This window comes from Oncorhynchus nerka, linkage group LG7 (genome assembly GCF_034236695.1).
Source record: "Oncorhynchus nerka isolate Pitt River linkage group LG7, Oner_Uvic_2.0, whole genome shotgun sequence".
NCBI classification, from domain to species: Eukaryota; Metazoa; Chordata; class Actinopteri; order Salmoniformes; family Salmonidae; genus Oncorhynchus; species Oncorhynchus nerka.
This window is the reverse complement of record NC_088402.1, coordinates 90,323,627-90,344,108: the sequence shown is the minus strand read 5'-3', so window position 1 is coordinate 90,344,108 and position 20,482 is coordinate 90,323,627. Positions and strand designations below refer to the sequence as shown.

At 42.8% G+C, this 20,482-nt stretch overlaps 1 protein-coding gene across 1 annotated transcript in view; it reads left to right on the top strand.

Moving 5' to 3' along the window:
• Window positions 1–20,482, top strand: part of LOC115126216 (laminin subunit alpha-5-like) — a 323,432-nt gene that overhangs the window by 247,042 nt on the left and 55,908 nt on the right. The window contains exons 58-64 of the mRNA XM_065021107.1: window positions 4,813–4,955; window positions 6,793–6,972; window positions 14,780–14,919; window positions 15,578–15,722; window positions 16,807–16,940; window positions 17,228–17,393; window positions 19,215–19,349. Of these exons, the coding sequence (XP_064877179.1) occupies window positions 4,813–4,955; window positions 6,793–6,972; window positions 14,780–14,919; window positions 15,578–15,722; window positions 16,807–16,940; window positions 17,228–17,393; window positions 19,215–19,349 (1,043 nt within the window). The remainder of the gene's footprint in view (window positions 1–4,812; window positions 4,956–6,792; window positions 6,973–14,779; window positions 14,920–15,577; window positions 15,723–16,806; window positions 16,941–17,227; window positions 17,394–19,214; window positions 19,350–20,482) is intronic.

Sequence of the window (20,482 nt, the reverse complement as noted above, 5' to 3'; positions counted from 1 at the left end):
GTAGGTCTGGTAGGACCACTAGACACTACTACATTGTAGGTCTGGTAGGACCACTAGACACTACTAGATAGTAGATCTGGTAGGACCACTAGACACTACTAGATAGTAGGTCTGGTAGGACCACTAGACACTACTCGACAGTAGGTCTGGTAGGACCACTAGACACTACTAGATAGTAGATCTGGTAGGACCACTAGACACTACTCGACAGTAGGTCTGGTAGGACCACTAGACACTACTAGATAGTAGGTCTGGTAGGACCACTAGACACTACTCGACAGTAGGTCTGGTAGGACCAATAGACACTACTCGACAGTAGGTCTGGTAGGACCACTAGACACTACTAGATAGTAGATCTGGTAGGACCACTAGACACTACTAGATAGTAGGTCTGGTAGGACCACTAGACACTACTAGATAGTAGATCTGGTAGGACCACTAGACACTACTAGATAGTAGGTCTGATAGGACCACTAGACACTACTCGACAGTAGGTCTGGTAGGACCACTAGACACTACTAGATAGTAGGTCTGGTAGGACCACTAGACACTACTAGATAGTAGATATGGTAGGACCACTAGACACTACTAGATAGTAGGACCACTAGACACTACTAGACAGTAGATCTGGTAGGACCACTAGACACTACTAGATAGTAGGTCTGGTAGGACCACTAGACACTACTAGAGAGTAGGTCTGGTAGGACCACTAGACACTACTCGACAGTAGGTCTGGTAGGACCACTAGACACTACTAGATAGTAGGTCTGGTAGGACCACTAGACACTACTACATTGTAGGTCTGGTAGGACCACTAGACACTACTAGATAGTAGATCTGGTAGGACCACTAGACACTACTAGATAGTAGGTCTGGTAGGACCACTAGACACTACTCGACAGTAGGTCTGGTAGGACCACTAGACACTACTAGATAGTAGATCTGGTAGGACCACTAGACACTACTAGATAGTAGGTCTGGTAGGACCACTAGACACTACTAGATAGTAGGTCTGATAGGACCACTAGACACTACTAGATAGTAGGACCACTAGACACTACTAGATAGTAGATCTGGTAGGACCACTAGACACTACTAGATAGTAGGTCTGGTAGGACCACTAGACACTACTAGATAGTAGGTCTGGTAGGACCACTAGACACTACTAGAGAGTAGGTCTGGTAGGTCCACTAGACACTACTAGATAGTAGATCTGGTAGGACCACTAGACACTACTAGATAGTAGGTCTGGTAGGACCACTAGACACTACTAGAAAGTAGGTCTGGTAGGACCACTAGACACTACTAGATAGTAGGTCTGGTAGGACCACTAGACACTACTAGATAGTAGATATGGTAGGACCACTAGACACTACTAGAAAGTAGGTCTGGTAGGACCACTAGACACTACTAGATAGTAGGTCTGGTAGGACCACTAGACACTACTAGATAGTAGGTCTGGTAGGACCACTAGACACTACTCGACAGTAGGTCTGGTAGGACCAATAGACACTACTAGATAGTAGGTCTGGTAGGACCAATAGACACTACTCGACAGTAGGTCTGGTAGGACCACTCGACACTACTAGATAGTAGATCTGGTAGGACCACTAGACACTACTAGATAGTAGATCTGGTAGGACCACTAGACACTACTAGATAGTAGGTCTGGTAGGACCACTAGACACTACTAGATAGTAGATCTGGTAGGACCACTAGACACTACTAGATAGTAGGTCTGATAGGACCACTAGACACTACTCGACAGTAGGTCTGGTAGGACCACTAGACACTACTAGATAGTAGGTCTGGTAGGACCACTAGACACTACTAGATAGTAGATATGGTAGGACCACTAGACACTACTAGATAGTAGGACCACTAGACACTACTAGACAGTAGATCTGGTAGGACCACTAGACACTACTAGATAGTAGGTCTGGTAGGACCACTAGACACTACTAGATAGTAGGTCTGGTAGGACCACTAGACACTACTAGATAGTAGGTCTGGTAGGTCCACTAGACACTACTAGATAGTAGATATGGTAGGACCACTAGACACTACTAGATAGTAGATATGGTAGGACCACTAGACACTACTAGATAGTAGGTCTGGTAGGACCACTGGACACTACTAGATAGTAGGTCTGGTAGGACCACTAGACACTACTAGAGAGTAGGTCTGGTAGGTCCACTAGACACTACTAGATAGTAGATCTGGTAGGACCACTAGACACTACAAGATAGTAGGTCTGGTAGGACCTCTAGACACTACTAGAGAGTAGGTCTGGTAGGACCACTAGACACTACTAGAGAGTAGGTCTGGTAGGACCACTAGACACTACTAGATAGTAGGTCTGGTAGGACCACTAGACACTACTAGATAGTAGGTCTGGTAGGACCACTAGACACTACTAGAGAGTAGGTCTGGTAGGACCACTAGACACTACTAGAGAGTAGGTCTGGTAGGACCACTAGACACTACTCGACAGTAGGTCTGGTAGGACCACTAGACACTACTAGATAGTAGGTCTGGTAGGACCACTAGACACTACTCGACAGTAGGTCTGGTAGGACCACTAGACACTACTAGATAGTAGGTCTGGTAGGACCACTAGACACTACTACAGTAGGTCTGGTAGACCACTAGACACTAGGTCTGGTAGGACCACTAGACACTACTAGACAGTAGGTCTGGTAGGACCACTAGACACTACTAGATAGTAGGTCTGGTAGGACCACTAGACACTACTAGATAGTAGGTCTGGTAGGACCACTAGACACTACTAGATAGTAGGTCTGATAGGACCACTAGACATACTAGATAGGTAGGACCACTAGACACTACTAGATAGTAGATCTGGTAGGACCACTAGACACTACTAGATAGTAGGTCTGGTAGGACCACTAGACACTACTAGATAGTAGGTCTGGTAGGACCACTAGACTACTACTACTAGACACTACTAGATAGATCTGGTAGGACCACTAGACACTACTAGATAGTAGGTCTGGTAGGACCACTAGACACTACTAGAAAGTAGGTCTGGTAGGACCACTAGACACTACTAGATAGTAGGTCTGGTAGGACCACTAGACACTACTAGATAGTAGATATGGTAGGACCACTAGACACTACTAGAAAGTAGGTCTGGTAGGACCACTAGACACTACTAGATAGTGGTCTGGTAGGACCACTCTGGTAGGACCACTAGACACTACTAGATAGTAGGTCTGGTAGGACCACTAGACACTACTCGACAGTAGGTCTGGTAGGACCAATAGACACTACTAGATAGTAGGTCTGGTAGGACCAATAGACACTACTCGACAGTAGGTCTGGTAGGACCACTCGACACTACTAGATAGTAGATCTGGTAGGACCACTAGACACTACTAGATAGTAGATCTGGTAGGACCACTAGACACTACTAGATAGTAGGTCTGGTAGGACCACTAGACACTACTAGATAGTAGATCTGGTAGGACCACTAGACACTACTAGATAGTAGGTCTGATAGGACCACTAGACACTACTCGACAGTAGGTCTGGTAGGACCACTAGACACTACTAGATAGTAGGTCTGGTAGGACCACTAGACACTACTAGATAGTAGATATGGTAGGACCACTAGACACTACTAGATAGTAGGACCACTAGACACTACTAGACAGTAGATCTGGTAGGACCACTAGACACTACTAGATAGTAGGTCTGGTAGGACCACTAGACACTACTAGATAGTAGGTCTGGTAGGACCACTAGACACTACTAGATAGTAGGTCTGGTAGGACCACTAGACACTACTAGATAGTAGGTCTGGTAGGTCCACTAGACACTACTAGATAGTAGATATGGTAGGACCACTAGACACTACTAGATAGTAGATATGGTAGGACCACTAGACACTACTAGATAGTAGGTCTGGTAGGACCACTAGACACTACTAGATAGTAGGTCTGGTAGGACCACTAGACACTACTAGAGAGTAGGTCTGGTAGGTCCACTAGACACTACTAGATAGTAGATCTGGTAGGACCACTAGACACTACAAGATAGTAGGTCTGGTAGGACCTCTAGACACTACTAGAGAGTAGGTCTGGTAGGACCACTAGACACTACTAGAGAGTAGGTCTGGTAGGACCACTAGACACTACTAGATAGTAGGTCTGGTAGGACCACTAGACACTACTAGATAGTAGATCTGGTAGGACCACTAGACACTACTAGATAGTAGGTCTGGTAGGACCACTAGACTCTACTAGATAGTAGGTCTGGTAGGACCACTAGACACTACTAGATAGTAGGTCTGGTAGGACCACTAGACACTACTAGATAGTAGGTCTGGTAGGACCATTAGACACTACTAGACAGTAGATCTGGTAGGACCACTAGACACTACTAGATAGTAGGTCTGGTAGGTCCACTAGACACTACTAGACAGTTTCACTACACAGAGGCCTGGGACACTGGCTTGACTTCCATTTTGAATATTGCTATTATAGCTGATAAGGATTGATTTGAATAAAGTGGTGTGTAGATATTTGTTAAAGTCTGCTTGAATTGGTAGACTAAATTCAGAGGGGTAAAATGAGGAAGACACGTGTTGGTTGTGCAGCTGACTAGGTTTCCCTTTCCCTAAATGGTATTTAATATTTAAAGTTTAATATAACGTTTATTCGAACATTGTTCGAGGTAGAACATCTTTGCTTCTCTGATCATGCAAAAGACTGTGTTCAATGAAGAAACATTTGCTGAAGTCTGATTGGTTTAGACTGACAGAACATTTCTGTCTGTGTGTCTCTCCAGTGGGTATGTTGGGCGAGGCCATCCCAATACTGATGAAGAAGCTGGACAAGCTGCAGAACCACTCAGCCCAGATGCCCAACATCTCAGAGAACATCCTCAGGATCAGACAGCTCATAGCTGAGGCTCGCAAGGCAGCCAGCAAGGTATGGTGGCTCACACGGGACAAACATAGCCCAGATCCGCAATATGAATACATACTGTTTGATACCTGTGATTATACTGAACAAAAATATAAACGTAACCTGTAAACGGTTGTAAACGGTTGGTCTCATGTTTCATGAGCTGAAATAAACGATCCCAGAAATGTTTCATACTCACAAAAAGCTTATTTCTCTATTTTGTGCACAAATTTGTTTACATCCCTGTTAGTGAGCATTTCTCCTTTGTCAAGATAATTCATCCACCTGACAGGTGTGGCATATCAAGAAGCTGATTAAACAGCATGATCATTACACAGGTGCACCTTGTGCTGGGGGACAATAAAAGGCCACTCTAAAATGTGCAGTTTTGTCAGACAACACAATGCCACAGATGTCTCAAGTTTTGAGGGAGTATGCAATTGGCATGCTGACTGCAAGAATGTTCACCAGAGATATTGCCAGAGAATTTAATGTTAATTTCTCCTCCCGGGCAGCTGATGAAACTGTGGGTTTGCACAACCGAAGAATTTCTGTAGAAACCGTCTCAGGGAAGCTCATCTGCGTACTCGTCGTCCTCACCAGGGTCTTGACCTGACTACAGTTTGGCATCATAACCGACTTCAGTGGAAAATGCTCACCTTCGATGGCCACTGGCACGCTGGAGAAGTGTGCTCTTCACAGATGAATCCCGGGTTTCAACTGTACCAGGCAGATGGCAGACAGCATGTGTGGCGTCGTGTGGGCGAGCGGTTTGCTGATGTCAACGTTGTGAACAGAGGGCCCCATGGTGGCGGTGGGGTTATGGTATGGTGTTTGCTGATGTCAACGTTGTGAACAGAGTGCCTCATGGTGGCGGTGGGGTTATGGTATGGTGGTGGTGGTGGGGTTATGGTATGGTGGTCTGCTGATGTCAACGTTGTGAACAGAGGGCCCCACGGTGGAGGTGGGGTTATGGTATGGTGTTTGCTGATGTCAACGTTGTGAACAGAGTGCCCCATGGTGACGGTGGGGTTGTGGTATGGGCAGGCATAAGCTACGGACAACGAACACAATTGCATTTTACCTATGACAACTTGAATACACAGAAATACCATGTCGAGATCCTGAGGCCCGTTGTGGTGCCATTCATCCACCACCATCACCTCATGTTTCAGCCTGATAATATACAGCCCCATGTCACAAGGATCTGGACACAATTCCTGGAAGCTGAAAATGTCCCAGTTCTTCCATGGCCTGCATACTCACCAGACATGTCACCCATTGAGCATGTTTGGGATGCTCTGGATTGACGTGTACGACAGCATGTTCCAGTTCCCGCCAATATCCAGAAACGTCACACAGCCATTGAAGAGGAGTGGAACAACATTCAACAGGCCACAATCAACAGCCTGATCAACTCTATGTGAAGGAGATGTGTCGCGCTGCATGAGGCAAATGGTGGTCACACCAGATACTGACTGGTTTTCTGATCCACACCAGATACTGACTGGTTTTCTGATCCACGTCCATACCTTTTTTATATCAGTGACCAACAGATGCACATCTGTATTCCCAGTTGGAAAATACATAGATTAGAGCCTCATTAGTTTATTATCAATTGACTGATTGACCTATATAACTAAAATCTTTGAAATTGTTGCGTTTATTCTTGTTCAGTGTTTAGTTTTGGATAAAAGTGTCTATTAAATGTAGTTTTTTGTATGAATAAAGTATGAATTTTGGTCAAAACTTATGATATTAGAAAATCGATCTATCTACTAAGGTTACATGAACGGTTACATCATCAACAGTTTATTGATCAACAGTCAACCAGTTTATTTAGCCCTCTTCTCCCTCTCAGGTGAGCGTACCTGTGAAGTTCAACGGGACATCGGGTGTGCAGGTGCGCACCCCCAGTAACCTGGCAGATCTGGCAGCTTACACCTCCCTCAAGTTCTACATCACCCTGCCCGAAGCCTCACGCACCCGCAGACAGAACCAACCAGACAAACAGTTTGTCTTTTACCTCGGAAACAAGGACGTAAGTATTTTTATTTTATTTTATTTTTTAATATTTTTTTATTATTATTATTTGTACTATTATTTGTATTATTAATTTGATTTATTAATATTATTATGGTAATTATTATTTATTATTGTTGTTATTATTATGGTAATTATTATTTATTATTGTTGTTATTATTATGGTAATTATTATTTATTATTGTTGTTATTATTATTGTATTTATTATTTTATTTTTAAATTTATTATTATTTTTCAACAGTTTTTTCACACAAATAGACAACACATATCATATTAAAAGACTAAATAAAATAATAAATACTGTTCTTTTACACGTATACTGTGGGACAGAGAATAATTGATGTAAGTATTTTTTTAAGCATTTCTAAACATTTATTAGCATTCATAATAAGCATTCATAATAAGCATTCATAATAAGCATTCATGAAGCATTCATAATAAGCATTCATGAAGCATTCATAATAAGCATTCATAATAAGCATTCATGAAGCATTCATAATAAGCATTCATAATAAGCATTCATGAAGCATTCATAATAAGCATTCATGAAGCATTCATAATAAGCATTCATGAAGCATTCGTAATAAGCATTCATGAAGCATTCGTAATAAGCATTCATGAAGCATTCATAATAAGCATTCATAATAAGCATTCATGAAGCATTCATAATAAGCATTCATGAAGCATTCATAATAAGCATTCATGAAGAATTCGTAATAAGCATTCATGAAGCATTCATAATAAGCATCCATGAAGCATTCATAATAAGCATTCATGAAGCATTCATAATAAGCATTCATAATAAGCATTCATGAAGCATTCATAATAAACATTCATGAAGCATTCATAATAAGCATTCATGAAGCATTCATAATAAGCATTCATGAAGCATTCATAATAAGCATTCATAATAAGCATTCATAATAAGCATTCATGAAGCATTCATAATAAGCATTCATGAAGCATTCATAATAAACATTCATGAAGCATTCATCATAAGCATTCATGAAGCATTCATAATAAGCATTCATAATAAGCATTCATGAAGCATTCATAATAAGCATTCATAATAAGCATTCATAATAAGCATTCATAATAAGCATTCATGAAGCATTCATAATAAGCATTCATAATAAGCATTCATGAAGCATTCATAATAAGCATTCATAATAAGCATTCATGAAGCATTCATAATAAACATTCATAATAAGCATTCATAATAAGCATTCATAATAAGCATTCATGAAGCATTCATAATAAACATTCATGAAGCATTCATAATAAGCATTCATGAAGCATTCATAATAAGCATTCATGAAGCATTCATAATAAGCATTCATGAAGCATTCATAATAAGCATTCATAATAAGCATTCATGAAGCATTCATGAAGCATTCATAATAAGCATTCATGAAGCATTCATAATAAGCATTCATGAAGCATTCATAATAAGCATTCATGAAGCATTCATAATAAGCATTCATGAAGCATTCATAATAAGCATTCATAATAAGCATTCATGAAGCATTCATGAAGCATTCATAATAAGCATTCATGAAGCATTCATAATAAGCATTCATGAAGCATTCATAATAAGCATTCATAATAAGCATTCATGAAGCATTCATAATAAGCATTCATGAAAGGCTCCCCAAGACTGTGTTTACCTTTAACATCTTTATCCATAAACTATATGGAATTGTTTGAAGGTCATACCAAGGATCATTTTGCTATTTTATTTAGAATTTAAACACCCCTTGAAGTATCAATAAAATATATACACACAAATTATTTCATAATTTTTTATTTGACCTTACTGCTATTAGCCCATACAAAAGCATTGAATAACAGATTTCAAATCCAATCGAATCAAATTGTATTTGTCACACGCGCCGAATACAACAGTTGTTGACCTTACCGTGAAATGCTTACTTACAAGCCCTTAACCAACAATGCAGTTCGAGAAAAATAGTTAATAAAATAATAAAATATTTCCTAAATAAACTAAAGTAAAAAAAAGTAATAATTAAATAACAATAACGAGGTTATATATAGGGAGTACCGGTACCGAGTCAATGTGCGGGGGTACAAGTCAGTCGAGGTAATATGTACATGTAGGTAGGGATAAAGTGACTAGGCATAGATAATAAACAGAGAGTAGGAGCAGTGTAAAAACAAAGGGGGGGGGGGGGGGTCAATGCAAATAGTCTGGGTAGCTATTTGATTCGATGTTCAGGAGTCTTATGTCTTGAGGGTAGAAGCTGTTGAGGAGCCTTTTGGTCCTAGACTTGGCGCTCCGGTACTGCTTGACGTGCGGTAGCAGAGAGAACAGTCTGACTTGGGTGACTGGAGTCTTTGACAATTGTTTGTGCTTTCCACTGACACTGCCTGGTATATTGGTCCTGGGTGGCAGGAAGCTTGGCCGCAGTGATGTACTGGGCCGTTCGCACTAAGGTTCTTCTGGAGATTAAAACCGAACATGGCCAAGATGTTCAAATGTTCATAAATTACCAGCATGGTCAAATAATAGTATAACAAATGTATTGATGATTTAGTGGTCAGTTCATGCTTTTATAACTTTTACTCACAATTATACACTTTGAAATCCGCTGGTAATGCCACCTTACTCAACATCTTCTTTAAGAACTTAGATATTCCTACAGTTGAACCTGAGATAGTTGCTGAATTAGAAAGAGAGAGAGAGAGAGAGAGAGGGAGAGAGAGAGAGAGACAGAGAGACAGAGAGATCTGGCAACCTTTCCTATCTTTTGCAGAGGACATATACACAATTACATTTTATAATATCTGGCAACCCTTCCTATCATTTTCAGAAGACATATGCACAATTACATTTTATAATATCTGGCAACCTTTCCTATCTTTTGCAGAAGACATATGCACAATTACATTTTATAATATCTGGCAACCTTTCCTATCCTTTGCAGAAGACATATACACAATTACATTTTATAATATCTGGCAACCTTTCCTATCTTTTGCAGAAGACATATACACAATTACATTTTATAATATCTGGCAACCTTTCCTATCTTTTGCAGAAGACATATACACAATTACATTTCATAATATCTGGCAACCTTTCCTATATTTTGCAGAAGACATATACACAACTACATTTATAATATCTGGCAACCTTTCCTATCTTTTGCAGAAGACATATACACAATTACATTTCATAATATCTGGCAACCTTTCCTATCTTTTGCAGAAGACATATACACAATTACATTTTATAATATCTGGCAACCTTTCCTATCTTTTGCAGAAGACATATACACAATTACATTTCATAATATCTGGCAACCTTTCCTATCTTTTGCAGAAGACATATACACAATTACATTTTATAATATCTGGCAACCTTTCCTATCCTTTTCAGAAGACATATGCACAATTAAATTTGATAATATCTGGCAACCTTTCCTATCCTTTGCAGAAGACATATACACAATTACATTTATAATATCTGGCAACCCTTCCTATCTTTTGCAGAAGACATATACACAATTAAATGTTATAATATCTGGCAACCCTTCCTATCCTTTGTAGAAGACATATAGACAATTACATTTTATAATATCTGGCAACCCTTCCTATCCTTTGTAGAAGACATATAGACAATTACATTTTATAATATCTGGCAACCCTTCCTATCTTTTGCAGAAGACATATACACAATTAAATGTTATAATATCTGGCAACCCTTCCTATCCTTTGTAGAAGACATATAGACAATTACATTTTATAATATCTGGCAACCCTTCCTATCCTTTGTAAAAGACATGGACCCAGCTTGTATCAATTTGTATCCTTATTTTTACTATTTTTTAAAAACTTTTTGTTTTATAATATCTTTATTTTTTTTTAACTATTTTATTATATTACTCATTGTATAACATGTCTGCTTAAAGTCTGGTTTTGGGGTGGGTTTGAATTGGGGATCGGTGTGTTCTGCCCTCTAGCTGTTCTGTCTATCATAAAAAATACCAAATAAAAAAACCTTTGAAAAAATGTATTAAAAGATTACTCAAACATCACATTTACAGTGTTCAGACCCTTTACTCAATACTTTGTTGAAGCACCTTTGGCAGCGATTACAGCCTCGAGTCTTCTTGGGTATGATGCTACAAACTTTGCACACCTGTATTTGGGGAGTTTCTCCCATTCTTCTTTGTAGATCCTCTCAAGCTCTGTCAGGTTGGATGGGGAGCATCGCTGCACAGCTATTTTCAGGTCTCTCCAGAGATGTTGGAACAGGTTCAAGTCCGGACTTTGACTGGGCCACACAAGGACATTACTACTTGTCCCGAAACCACTCCTGGGTTGTCTTGGCTGTGTGCTTAGGGTCGTTGTCCTGTTGGAAGGGGAACCTTCGCCCCAGTCTGAGGTCCTGAGAGATTTGGAGCTGGTTTTCATCTAGGATCTCTCTGTACTTTGCTCCATTCATCTTTGCCTCGATCCTGACTAGTCTCCCAGTCCCTGCCGCTGAAAAACATCCCCACAGCATAATACTGCCACCACCATGCTTCACCGTAGGGATGGTGCCAGGTTTCCTCCAGACATGACGCTTGGCATTCAGACCAAATAGTTCAATCTTGGTTTCATCAGACCAGAGAGTCTTGTTTCTCATGGTCTGAGAGTCCTTTAGGTGCCTTTTGACAAACTCCAGGTGGGCTGTCATGTGCCTTTTACTGAGGAGTGGCTTCTGTCTGCCCACTCTACTATAAAGGGCTGATTGATGGAGTGCTACAGAGATGGTTGTTCTTCTGGAAGGTTCTCCCATCTCAGAGAAACTCTGGAGCTCTGTCAGAGTGAACATCAGTTTCTTGGTCACCTCCCCAACCAAAGCCCTTCTACCCCGATTGCTCAGTTTGGCCGTGCGGCCAGCTCTAGGAAGAGTCCTGGTGTTTCTAAACTTCTTCCATTTTGGTACCCTTCCCTAAATCTGTGCCTCGACACAATCCTGTCTCTGATCTCTACGGACAATTCCTGGACCTTATATAGACAGGTGTGTGCCATTCCAAATTACGTCCAATTAATTTAATTTACCAAGTTGTAGAAACATCTCAAGGATGATCAATGGAAACACCTGAGCTCAATTTTGAGTTTCATAGCAAAGGGTCTGAATATTTATTTTTCTTTTAAATACATGTGCAAAAATGTCTAAAACTGTTATTTTCTTTGTCATGTATTGTGATGTCATGATGGGGTATTGTGATGCCATGATGGGGTATTGTGATGTCATGATGGGGTATAGTATGTAGATTTATGAAGGAAAACATTAATTGAATACATTTTAGAATAAGGTTGTAGCGCAACAAAATTTGGAAAAAGGAAAGGGGTCTGAATACCTAACTAATGCACCCTAGAAAACATTTAGTTTTATACTTGTTTTTAAACCCTTATTTTTGGCTATTAACAGTCTCCATATATACTTTCTTCATCTGTTCAACTTGCACTGAGGGACCTTCAGATGAGTCTTGTGAAGCCTCTGGGCATCCTAGAGCAAAACAGTTGACTCTACAGACAGAAGATGGCAGATCGTCTGTACCGACTTCAGACCAGTCCCAAGACACTTGTAGGGGTCGTAGAGCGAAACGGAGAACATCACCGTGTTCGTGAGAGTCTCATCTTTCCATAAAGGGATGATAATAGTTTGTACCCCATAACGTTCGGAAGCTACAGACGATTATGTGAGAAGACCAATTTTCAGGATGTCCTTTCCCCTTTCAAAAAACAGATATCTCTTATCTTATCTCTTAAACTGACAGATTTGTATGGGGATGTTTTTATTATGCTAATTACATTTCCGCAGGGGGGCATGGACATCGACTCGGGGGAGTTAACATGATTTTTTAAATCACTACCTCGTCTCTGTAACCCACACATACAATTATCTGTAAGGTCCCCTCAATCAGGCAGTGAATTTCAAACACAGATTCAACCAGGGAGGTTTTCCAATGCCTCGCAAAAAAGGATTAAAAAGAAGCACAGCAGCTTTGCACCCTGCATCCCACAGCTCTGAAGCTAAGCAGAGTTGGTCCTGGATGGGAGACCAGATACTGCTGCAAGGGGAAAGAGGAAATCTTTCCTTTGGTCAAAAAATAAATATCCCAATTCTCCATGATAGTGATTGGGGACATTGCCCTGTGTAGGGTGCTATCTTTCGGATGTTAAACGAGTTGACTCACTGTGGTCACTAAAGATCCCATGGCACTTATCGTGCTGATCCGAGATCTATTCGAAGAACCTCCCTAAAGTCTAGAACCACAGACAGATAGGACAATCTGGATGATTCAGAGGAAGAATGGGAGAAGGTCATGTGGTCTGATGAGACAAAAATAGTGCTTTTTGGTCTATACTCCACTCGCCGTGTTTGGAGGAAGAAGAAGGATGAGTACAACCCCAAGGACACCATCCCAACCATGAAGCATGGAGGTGGAAACATCATTATTTGGGGATGCTTTTCTGTAAAGGGGACAGGACGACTGCACCGTATTAACGGGAGGATGGATGGAGCCATGTATCGCGAGATCTTGGCCAACAACCTCCTTCCCTCAGTAAGAACATTGAAGATGGGTCGTGGCCAGGGCAACTAAGGAGTCAATCTCCAACACAAAACACTGCCAGTTCTTTCTAAAGGTCCTTACTGTCATTTTATTTTTTGTAATAGATTTCTAAGTCTTTTTGTAAATGATTGTAAAGCCCAATATGGATTTTAGCCCGGTGTCCTGGCTAAATTCCCAATCTGACCCTCATACCATCACAGTCACCTAATCATCCCCAGTTTACAATTGGCTCATTCATCCTGTCCCCTGTAACTATTCCCCAGGTCGTTTCTGTAAATGAGAATGGGTTCTCAGTCATCTTACCTGATAAGACGAAGGTTAAAACATCTAAAAAATTAAAAGGCGATAACCTGGTTGTCTGCTTTCCAACAGTCACTGGGAGATGAATTTGTCTTTCAGCAGGACAATATCCTAAAACACAAGGCCAAATCTACACTGGAGTTGCTTACCAGGAGGACAGTGAATGTTCCTGAGTGGCCCGTTTGTGATTTAAATCTCCTTGAAAGTTTATGGCAAGACCTGAAAATGGTTGTCTAGCAATGATCAACAACAAATTGTAAAGAGCTTGAAGAATTCTGAAGAGAATAATGAGCAAATTTTGCACAGTCCAGGTGTGGAAAGCTCTTAGAGACTTACCCAGAAAGACTCACAGTTGTAATGTATTGACTCAGTAGGTTAAATACTTCTCTAATCACGATATAATAGTGTTTTATTTTTCATACATTTTTTTCAAATGTTTTTTTCAAATGTTCTTCTACTTTGACTGTACAGAATATTCTGTGTAGATCGTTGACAAAACACAACAACATTTGGAAAAAGTCAAGAGGTGTGAATACTTTCCAAAGGCACTGAAGTCCAGTAATGATGCGTTTCCTGTTTCATGTCTGTAGTCCAGTAATGATGCGTTTCCTGTTTCATGTCTGTAGTCCAGTAATGATGCGTTTCCTGTTTCATGTCTGTAGTCCAGTAATGATGCGTTTCCTGTTTCATGTCTGTAGTCCAGTAATGATGCGTTTCCTGTTTCATGTCTGTAGTCCAGTAATGATGCGTTTCCTGTTTCATGTCTGTAGTCCAGTAATGATGCGTTTCCTGTTTCATGTCTGTAGTCCAGTAATGATGCGTTTCCTGTTTCATGTCTGTAGTCCAGTAATGATGCGTTTCCTGTTTCATGTCTGTAGTCCAGTAATGATGCGTTTCCTGTTTCATGTCTGTAGTCCAGTAAGGAGTTCCTGGGAATGATGCTGGAAGGGCACAGACTGCACTGGCTCTTCAATGTGGGTGGAGACACGACCGAGGTGGAGATGCCGGAAGATGTCCAAACAGATGGCAACTTCAACAACGTGGTCCTGGAAAGGTAACTACCACTACCATCTCCCTCTCTCCCTCTCTCTCTCTCTCTCTCTCTCTCTCTCTGTCTCTCTCTCTCTCTACTCTCTCTCTCTCTCTCTACTCTCTCCCTCTCTGTCTCTGTCGCTCTCTCTCTCTACTCTCTCTTTCTCTCTCTCTCTCTCTCTCTGTCGCTGTCTCTCTCTCAATTCAATTCAATTCAATTCAATTCAAGGGCTTTATTGGCATGGGAAACATGTGTTAACATTGCCAAAGCAAGTGAGGTAGACAACATACAAAGTGAATATATAAGGTGAAAAACAACAAAAATGAACAGTAAACATTACACATACAGAAGTTTCTCTCTCTCTCTCTACTCTCTCTCTCTCTCGCTGTCTCTCTCTCTCTCTCTACTCTCTCTCTCTCTCTCTCTGTCTCTGTCGCTCTCTCTCTACTCTCTCTCTCTGTCTCTGTCGCTCTCTCTCTCTACTCTCTCTCTCTCTCTCTCTCCTCTCTCTCTCTCTCTCTCTCTCTGTCGCTGTCTCTCTCTCTTCTCGCTCTGTCTCTGTCGCTGTCTCTCTCTCTCTCTACTCTCTCTGTCTCTCTCTCACTGTCTCTGTCTCTCTCTCTCTCTCTCTCTGTCGCTGTCTCTCTCTATCTCTCTCTGTCTCTCTCTCTCTCTACAGGATCCTTCAGTACGGTCAGATGGCCATGACTTCGGAGACCAGGGTGACCAAGGCTGTGGTGGATGCAGTAGGGGACAGCGGACTGCTCAACCTCCAGACTGAAGAGACTGTGTTCTATGTGGGAGGGTACCCTGACACATTCACGGTGAGAGGGAGCCGTGTGTGTGTGTGTCCGTGTCCGGTTCGAAGGACCACAATGTATCCACAGCCTTTCGTAGATATACAATGGTTATACCAAACATACAGTAGACCTTTAGTTTCTCCCGTATACACAACATGACCAAAAGTATGTGGACACCGGCTCGTCGATCAGCTCATTCCAAAATCATGGACATCAATACGGAGATGATCCCCTCCTTTGCTGCTGTAACAGCCCCCACTGTCCTGGGAAGGCTTTCCACTAGATGTACACTAGATTGGAACGCCGATTTGATGAACTAACTTGTTGGAAAGGTGTTAACCTATGACGGTGCCACGAGCTCTTCAGTAAGGCCAATGTTTGTCTATGGAGATTGCAAGGCTGTGTGCTCGATTTTATACACCTGTCAGCAATAGGTGTCCTGAAATAGCCAAATCCACTCATTTGAAGGGGTATATTCTGTGTATATATAGTGTATCTCTACTGTTAGTAACTTATAGATCTGTTTCCTCGCTCAGCTTCATAAGTAACATCACTTCCTCTCTGTTCTTCTCTCAGCTCCTTCAGTAACCCATATCTCTCTAGCTTCTCTCAGCTCCTTCAGAAACCCATATCTCTCTAGCTTCTCTCAGCTCCTTCAGAAACCCATATCTCTCTAGCTTCTCTCAGCTCCTTCAGAAACCCATATCTCTCTCTAGCTTCTCTCAGCTCCTTCAGAAACCCATATATCTCTCTAGCTTCTCTCAGCTCCTTCAGAAACCCATATATCTCTCTAGCTTCTCTCAGCTCATTAGTAACATCGCTTCCTCTCTAGCTTCTCTCAGCTCCTTCAGGAACCCATATCTCTCTAGCTTCTCTCAGCTCCTTCAGAAACCCATATATATCTCTGTAGCTTCTCTCAGCTCCTTCAGAAACCCATATCTCTCTAGCTTCTCTCAGCTCCTTCAGAAACCCATATCTCTCTAGCTTCTCTCAGCTCATTAGTAACATCGCTTCCTCTCTAGCTTCTCTCAGCTCCTTCAGGAACCCATATATCTCTAGCTTCTCTCAGCTCATTAGTAACATCTCTTCCTCTCTGTTCTTCTCTCAGCCCCCTCTCCAGCTCCAGTTGCCCAACTTCAAGGGCTGTATTGAGCTGGAGACCCTGAATGAGGAGGTGCTCAGTCTCTATAACTTTGAGAACATCTTCCAACTCAACACCACCGAGGAGAAACCATGTGGAAGGTGGGACCATTAGCAGATCGCTACGTCTTATCTCAGCACTGAATACTAACAAGAGCCACAAACCGCTGTGTGTGGACTTCTGTATCTGGGAGCTATAATTTATATCCCCTATAAAAAAGATTTATGGAATATTATGATCTTATCATTTGCTGTCTATGGCCTAGTTCACGGTGAGCTAGCGAAACCCATATACAAAGTCTTTGACACAAAAATGTGTATGAATTGTCTGTGAATATTGTGATATTGTTTTGGCGTGTTATTGACGTGTGTTTTCCTCTGTCCGTCAGAACGAAGCCAGTGTTGACCCAGCAGTGGGTGAACGACGCGGCCTACTTTGACGGGACGGGCTACGCCGAGGTCACCTTGAAGGAGGATACAGGGAAGATGCAGCGCTTTGAACAGGAAGTTAAACTGATGAGTCACAACGGCATCCTGCTCATGCTCCTCAGCCAGGTCAGAGGTTACGCTACTGCTGCTGAGGTTTTGAGTCTCGAGTTCACTATGCGGGCATGAAAATATATTTTCTCAGCGTTTAGCACTGGATAGGATTAACAGGGGTGGCAGGTAGCCTAGTGGTTAGAGTGTAGAGGCGGCAGGTAGCCTAGTGGTTAGAGTGTAGAGGCGGCAGCTAACCTAGTGGTTAGAGTGTAGAGACGGCAGGTAGCCTAGTGGTTAGAGTGTAGAGGTGGCAGGGTAGCCTAGTGGTTAGAGTGTAGAGGTGGCAGGTAGCCTAGTGGTTAGAGTGTAGGGGCGGCAGGTAGCCTAGTGGTTAGAGTGTAGGGGCGGCAGGTAGCCTAGTGGTTAGAGTGTAGGGGCGGCAGGTAGCCTAGTGGTTAGAGGCAGGTAGCCTAGTGGTTAGAGGCAGGTAGCCTAGTGGTTAGAGGCAGGTAGCCTAGTGGTTAAGAGGCAGGTAGCCTAGTGGTTAGAGGCAGGTAGCCTAGTGGTTAGAGACAGGTAGCCTAGTGGTTAGAGGCAGGTAGTCTAGTGGTTAGAGTGTAGGGGCGGCAGGTAGCCTAGTGGTTAGAGTGTAGGGGCGGCAGGTAGCCTAGTGGTTAGAGTGTAGGGGCGGCAGGTAGCCTAGTGGTTAGAGTGTAGGGGCGGCAGGTAGCCTAGTGGTTAGAGGCAGGTAGCCTAGTGGTTAGAGGCAGGTAGCCTAGTGGTTAGAGGCAGGTAGCCTAGTGGTTAAGAGGCAGGTAGCCTAGTGGTTAGAGGCAGGTAGCCTAGTGGTTAGAGGCAGGTAGCCTAGTGGTTAGAGGCAGGTAGTCTAGTGGTTAGAGTGTAGGGGCGGCAGGTAGCCTAGTGGTTAGAGGCAGGTAGCCTAGTGGTTAGAGGCAGGTAGCCTAGTGGTTAGAGGCAGGTAGCCTAGTGGTTAGAGGCAGGTAGTCTAGTGGTTAGAGGCAGGTAGCCTAGTGGTTAGAGGCAGGTAGTCTAGTGGTTAGAGGCAGGTAGTCTAGTGTTTAGAGGCAGGTAGCCTAGTGGTTAGAGGCAGGTAGCCTAGTGGTTAGAGGCAGGTAGCCTAGTGGTTAGAGGCAGGTAGTCTAGTGGTTAGAGTCAGGTAGCCTAGTGGTTAGAGGCAGGTAGCCTAGTGGTTAGAGTGTAGGGGAGGCAGGTAGCGTAGTGGTTAGAGTGTAGGGGAGGCAGGTAGCCTAGTGGTTAGAGGCAGGTAGCCTAGTGGTTAAGAGGCAGGTAGCCTAGTGGTTAGAGGCAGGTAGCCTAGTGGTTAGAGGCAGGTAGCCTAGTGGTTAGAGGCAGGTATCCTAGTGGTTAGAGGCAGGTAGCCTAGTGGTTAGAGGCAGGTAGCCTAGTGGTTAGAGGCAGGTAGCCTAGTGGTTAGAGTGTAGGGGTGGCAGGTAGCCTAGTGGTTAGAGTGTAGGGGCGGCAGGTAGCCTAGTGGTTAGAGTGTAGGGGTGGCAGGTAGCCTAGTGGTTAGAGTGTAGGGGTGGCAGGTAGCCTAGTGGTTAGAGTGTAGGGGCGGCAGGGTAGCCTAGTGGTTAGAGTGTAGGGGCGGCAGGGTAGCCTAGTGGTTAGAGTGTAGGGGCGACAGGGTAGCCTAGTGGTTAGAGTGTAGGGGTGGCAGGGTAGCCTAGTGGTTAGAGTGTAGGGGCGGCAGGGTAGCCTAGTGGTTAGAGTGTAGGGATGGCAGGGTAGCCTAGTGGTTAGAGTGTAGGGGCGGCAGGGTAGCCTAGTGGTTAGAGTGTAGGGGCGGCAGGGTAGCCTAGTGGTTATACCCTGTTGCTTCCTGTTTTAACCTGTCTGTGTATTTGACCCCATCAGGAGAAGTTCCTGAGCTTGGCGGTGCATCAGGGACGTCTCAAGGTCTTCTATGACGTCACTGGTTCTCTACAGGAGCTGGAGCCTAAAGATCCAGACTCCCCTTACCTCAAGATCAGCGACGCTGAACCCAAATCTGTAAGAAACATTATACTGTTTATACTGTAGCCAGTGTTAAAGCTGCAATATGTCACTTTTTGGGGGGAAATACGAGTTATAGATCTGTTATTCTCATTGAAGGCAAGTCTAAGAAGCGGTAGATGTGTTCTATGTGCGCTATTTCTATGCTTCTCGTTCTTAAGTTTATTTTACTTTAAGTAATAAAGTTGTAAAGTTTGCTGTTTGTGTTGTAAGTTCCTGTGTGACTGTTACGTTCAGGTGTTTGTGTTGTAAGTTACTGTGTGACTGTTACGTTCAGGTGTTTGTGTTCCTGTGTGACTGTTACGTTCAGGTGTTTGTGTTCCTGTGTGACTGTTACGTTCAGGTGTTTGTGTTCCTGTGTGACTGTTACGTTCAGGTGTTTTGTGTTCCTTCAGGTGTTTGTGTTCCTGTGTGACTGTTACGTTCAGGTGTTTGTGTTCCTGTGTGACTGTTACGTTCAGGTGTTTGTGTTCCTGTGTGACTGTTACGTTCAGGTGTTTGTGTTCCTGTGTGACTGTTACGTTCAGGTGTTTGTGTTCCTGTGTGACTGTTACGTTCAGGTGTTTGTGTTCCTGTGTGACTGTTACGTTCAGGTGTTTGTGTTCCTGTGTGACTGTTACGTTCAGGTGTTTGTGTTCCTGTGTGACTGTTACGTTCAGGTGTTTGTGTTCCTGTGTGACTGTTACGTTCAGGTGTTTGTGTTCCTGTGTGACTGTTACGTTCAGGTGTTTGTGTTCCTGTGTGACTGTTACGTTCAGGTGTTTGTGTTCCTGTGTGACTGTTACGTTCAGGTGTTTGTGTTCCTGTGTGACTTTACGTTCAGGTTTGTTTGTGTTCCTGTGTGACTGTTACATTCGGGTGTTTGTGTTCCTGTGTGACTGTTACGTTCAGGTGTTTGTGTTGTAAGTTACTGTGTGACTGTTACGTTCAGGTGTTTGTGTTGTAAGTTACTGTGTGACTGTTACGTTCGGGTGTTTGTGTTGTAAGTTCCTGTGTGACTGTTACATTCGGGTGTTTGTGTTCCTGTGTGACTGTTACGTTCAGGTGTTTGTTGTAAGTTCCTGTGTGACTGTTACATTCGGGTGTTTGTGTTCCTGTGTGACTGTTACGTTCAGGTGTTTGTGTTCCTG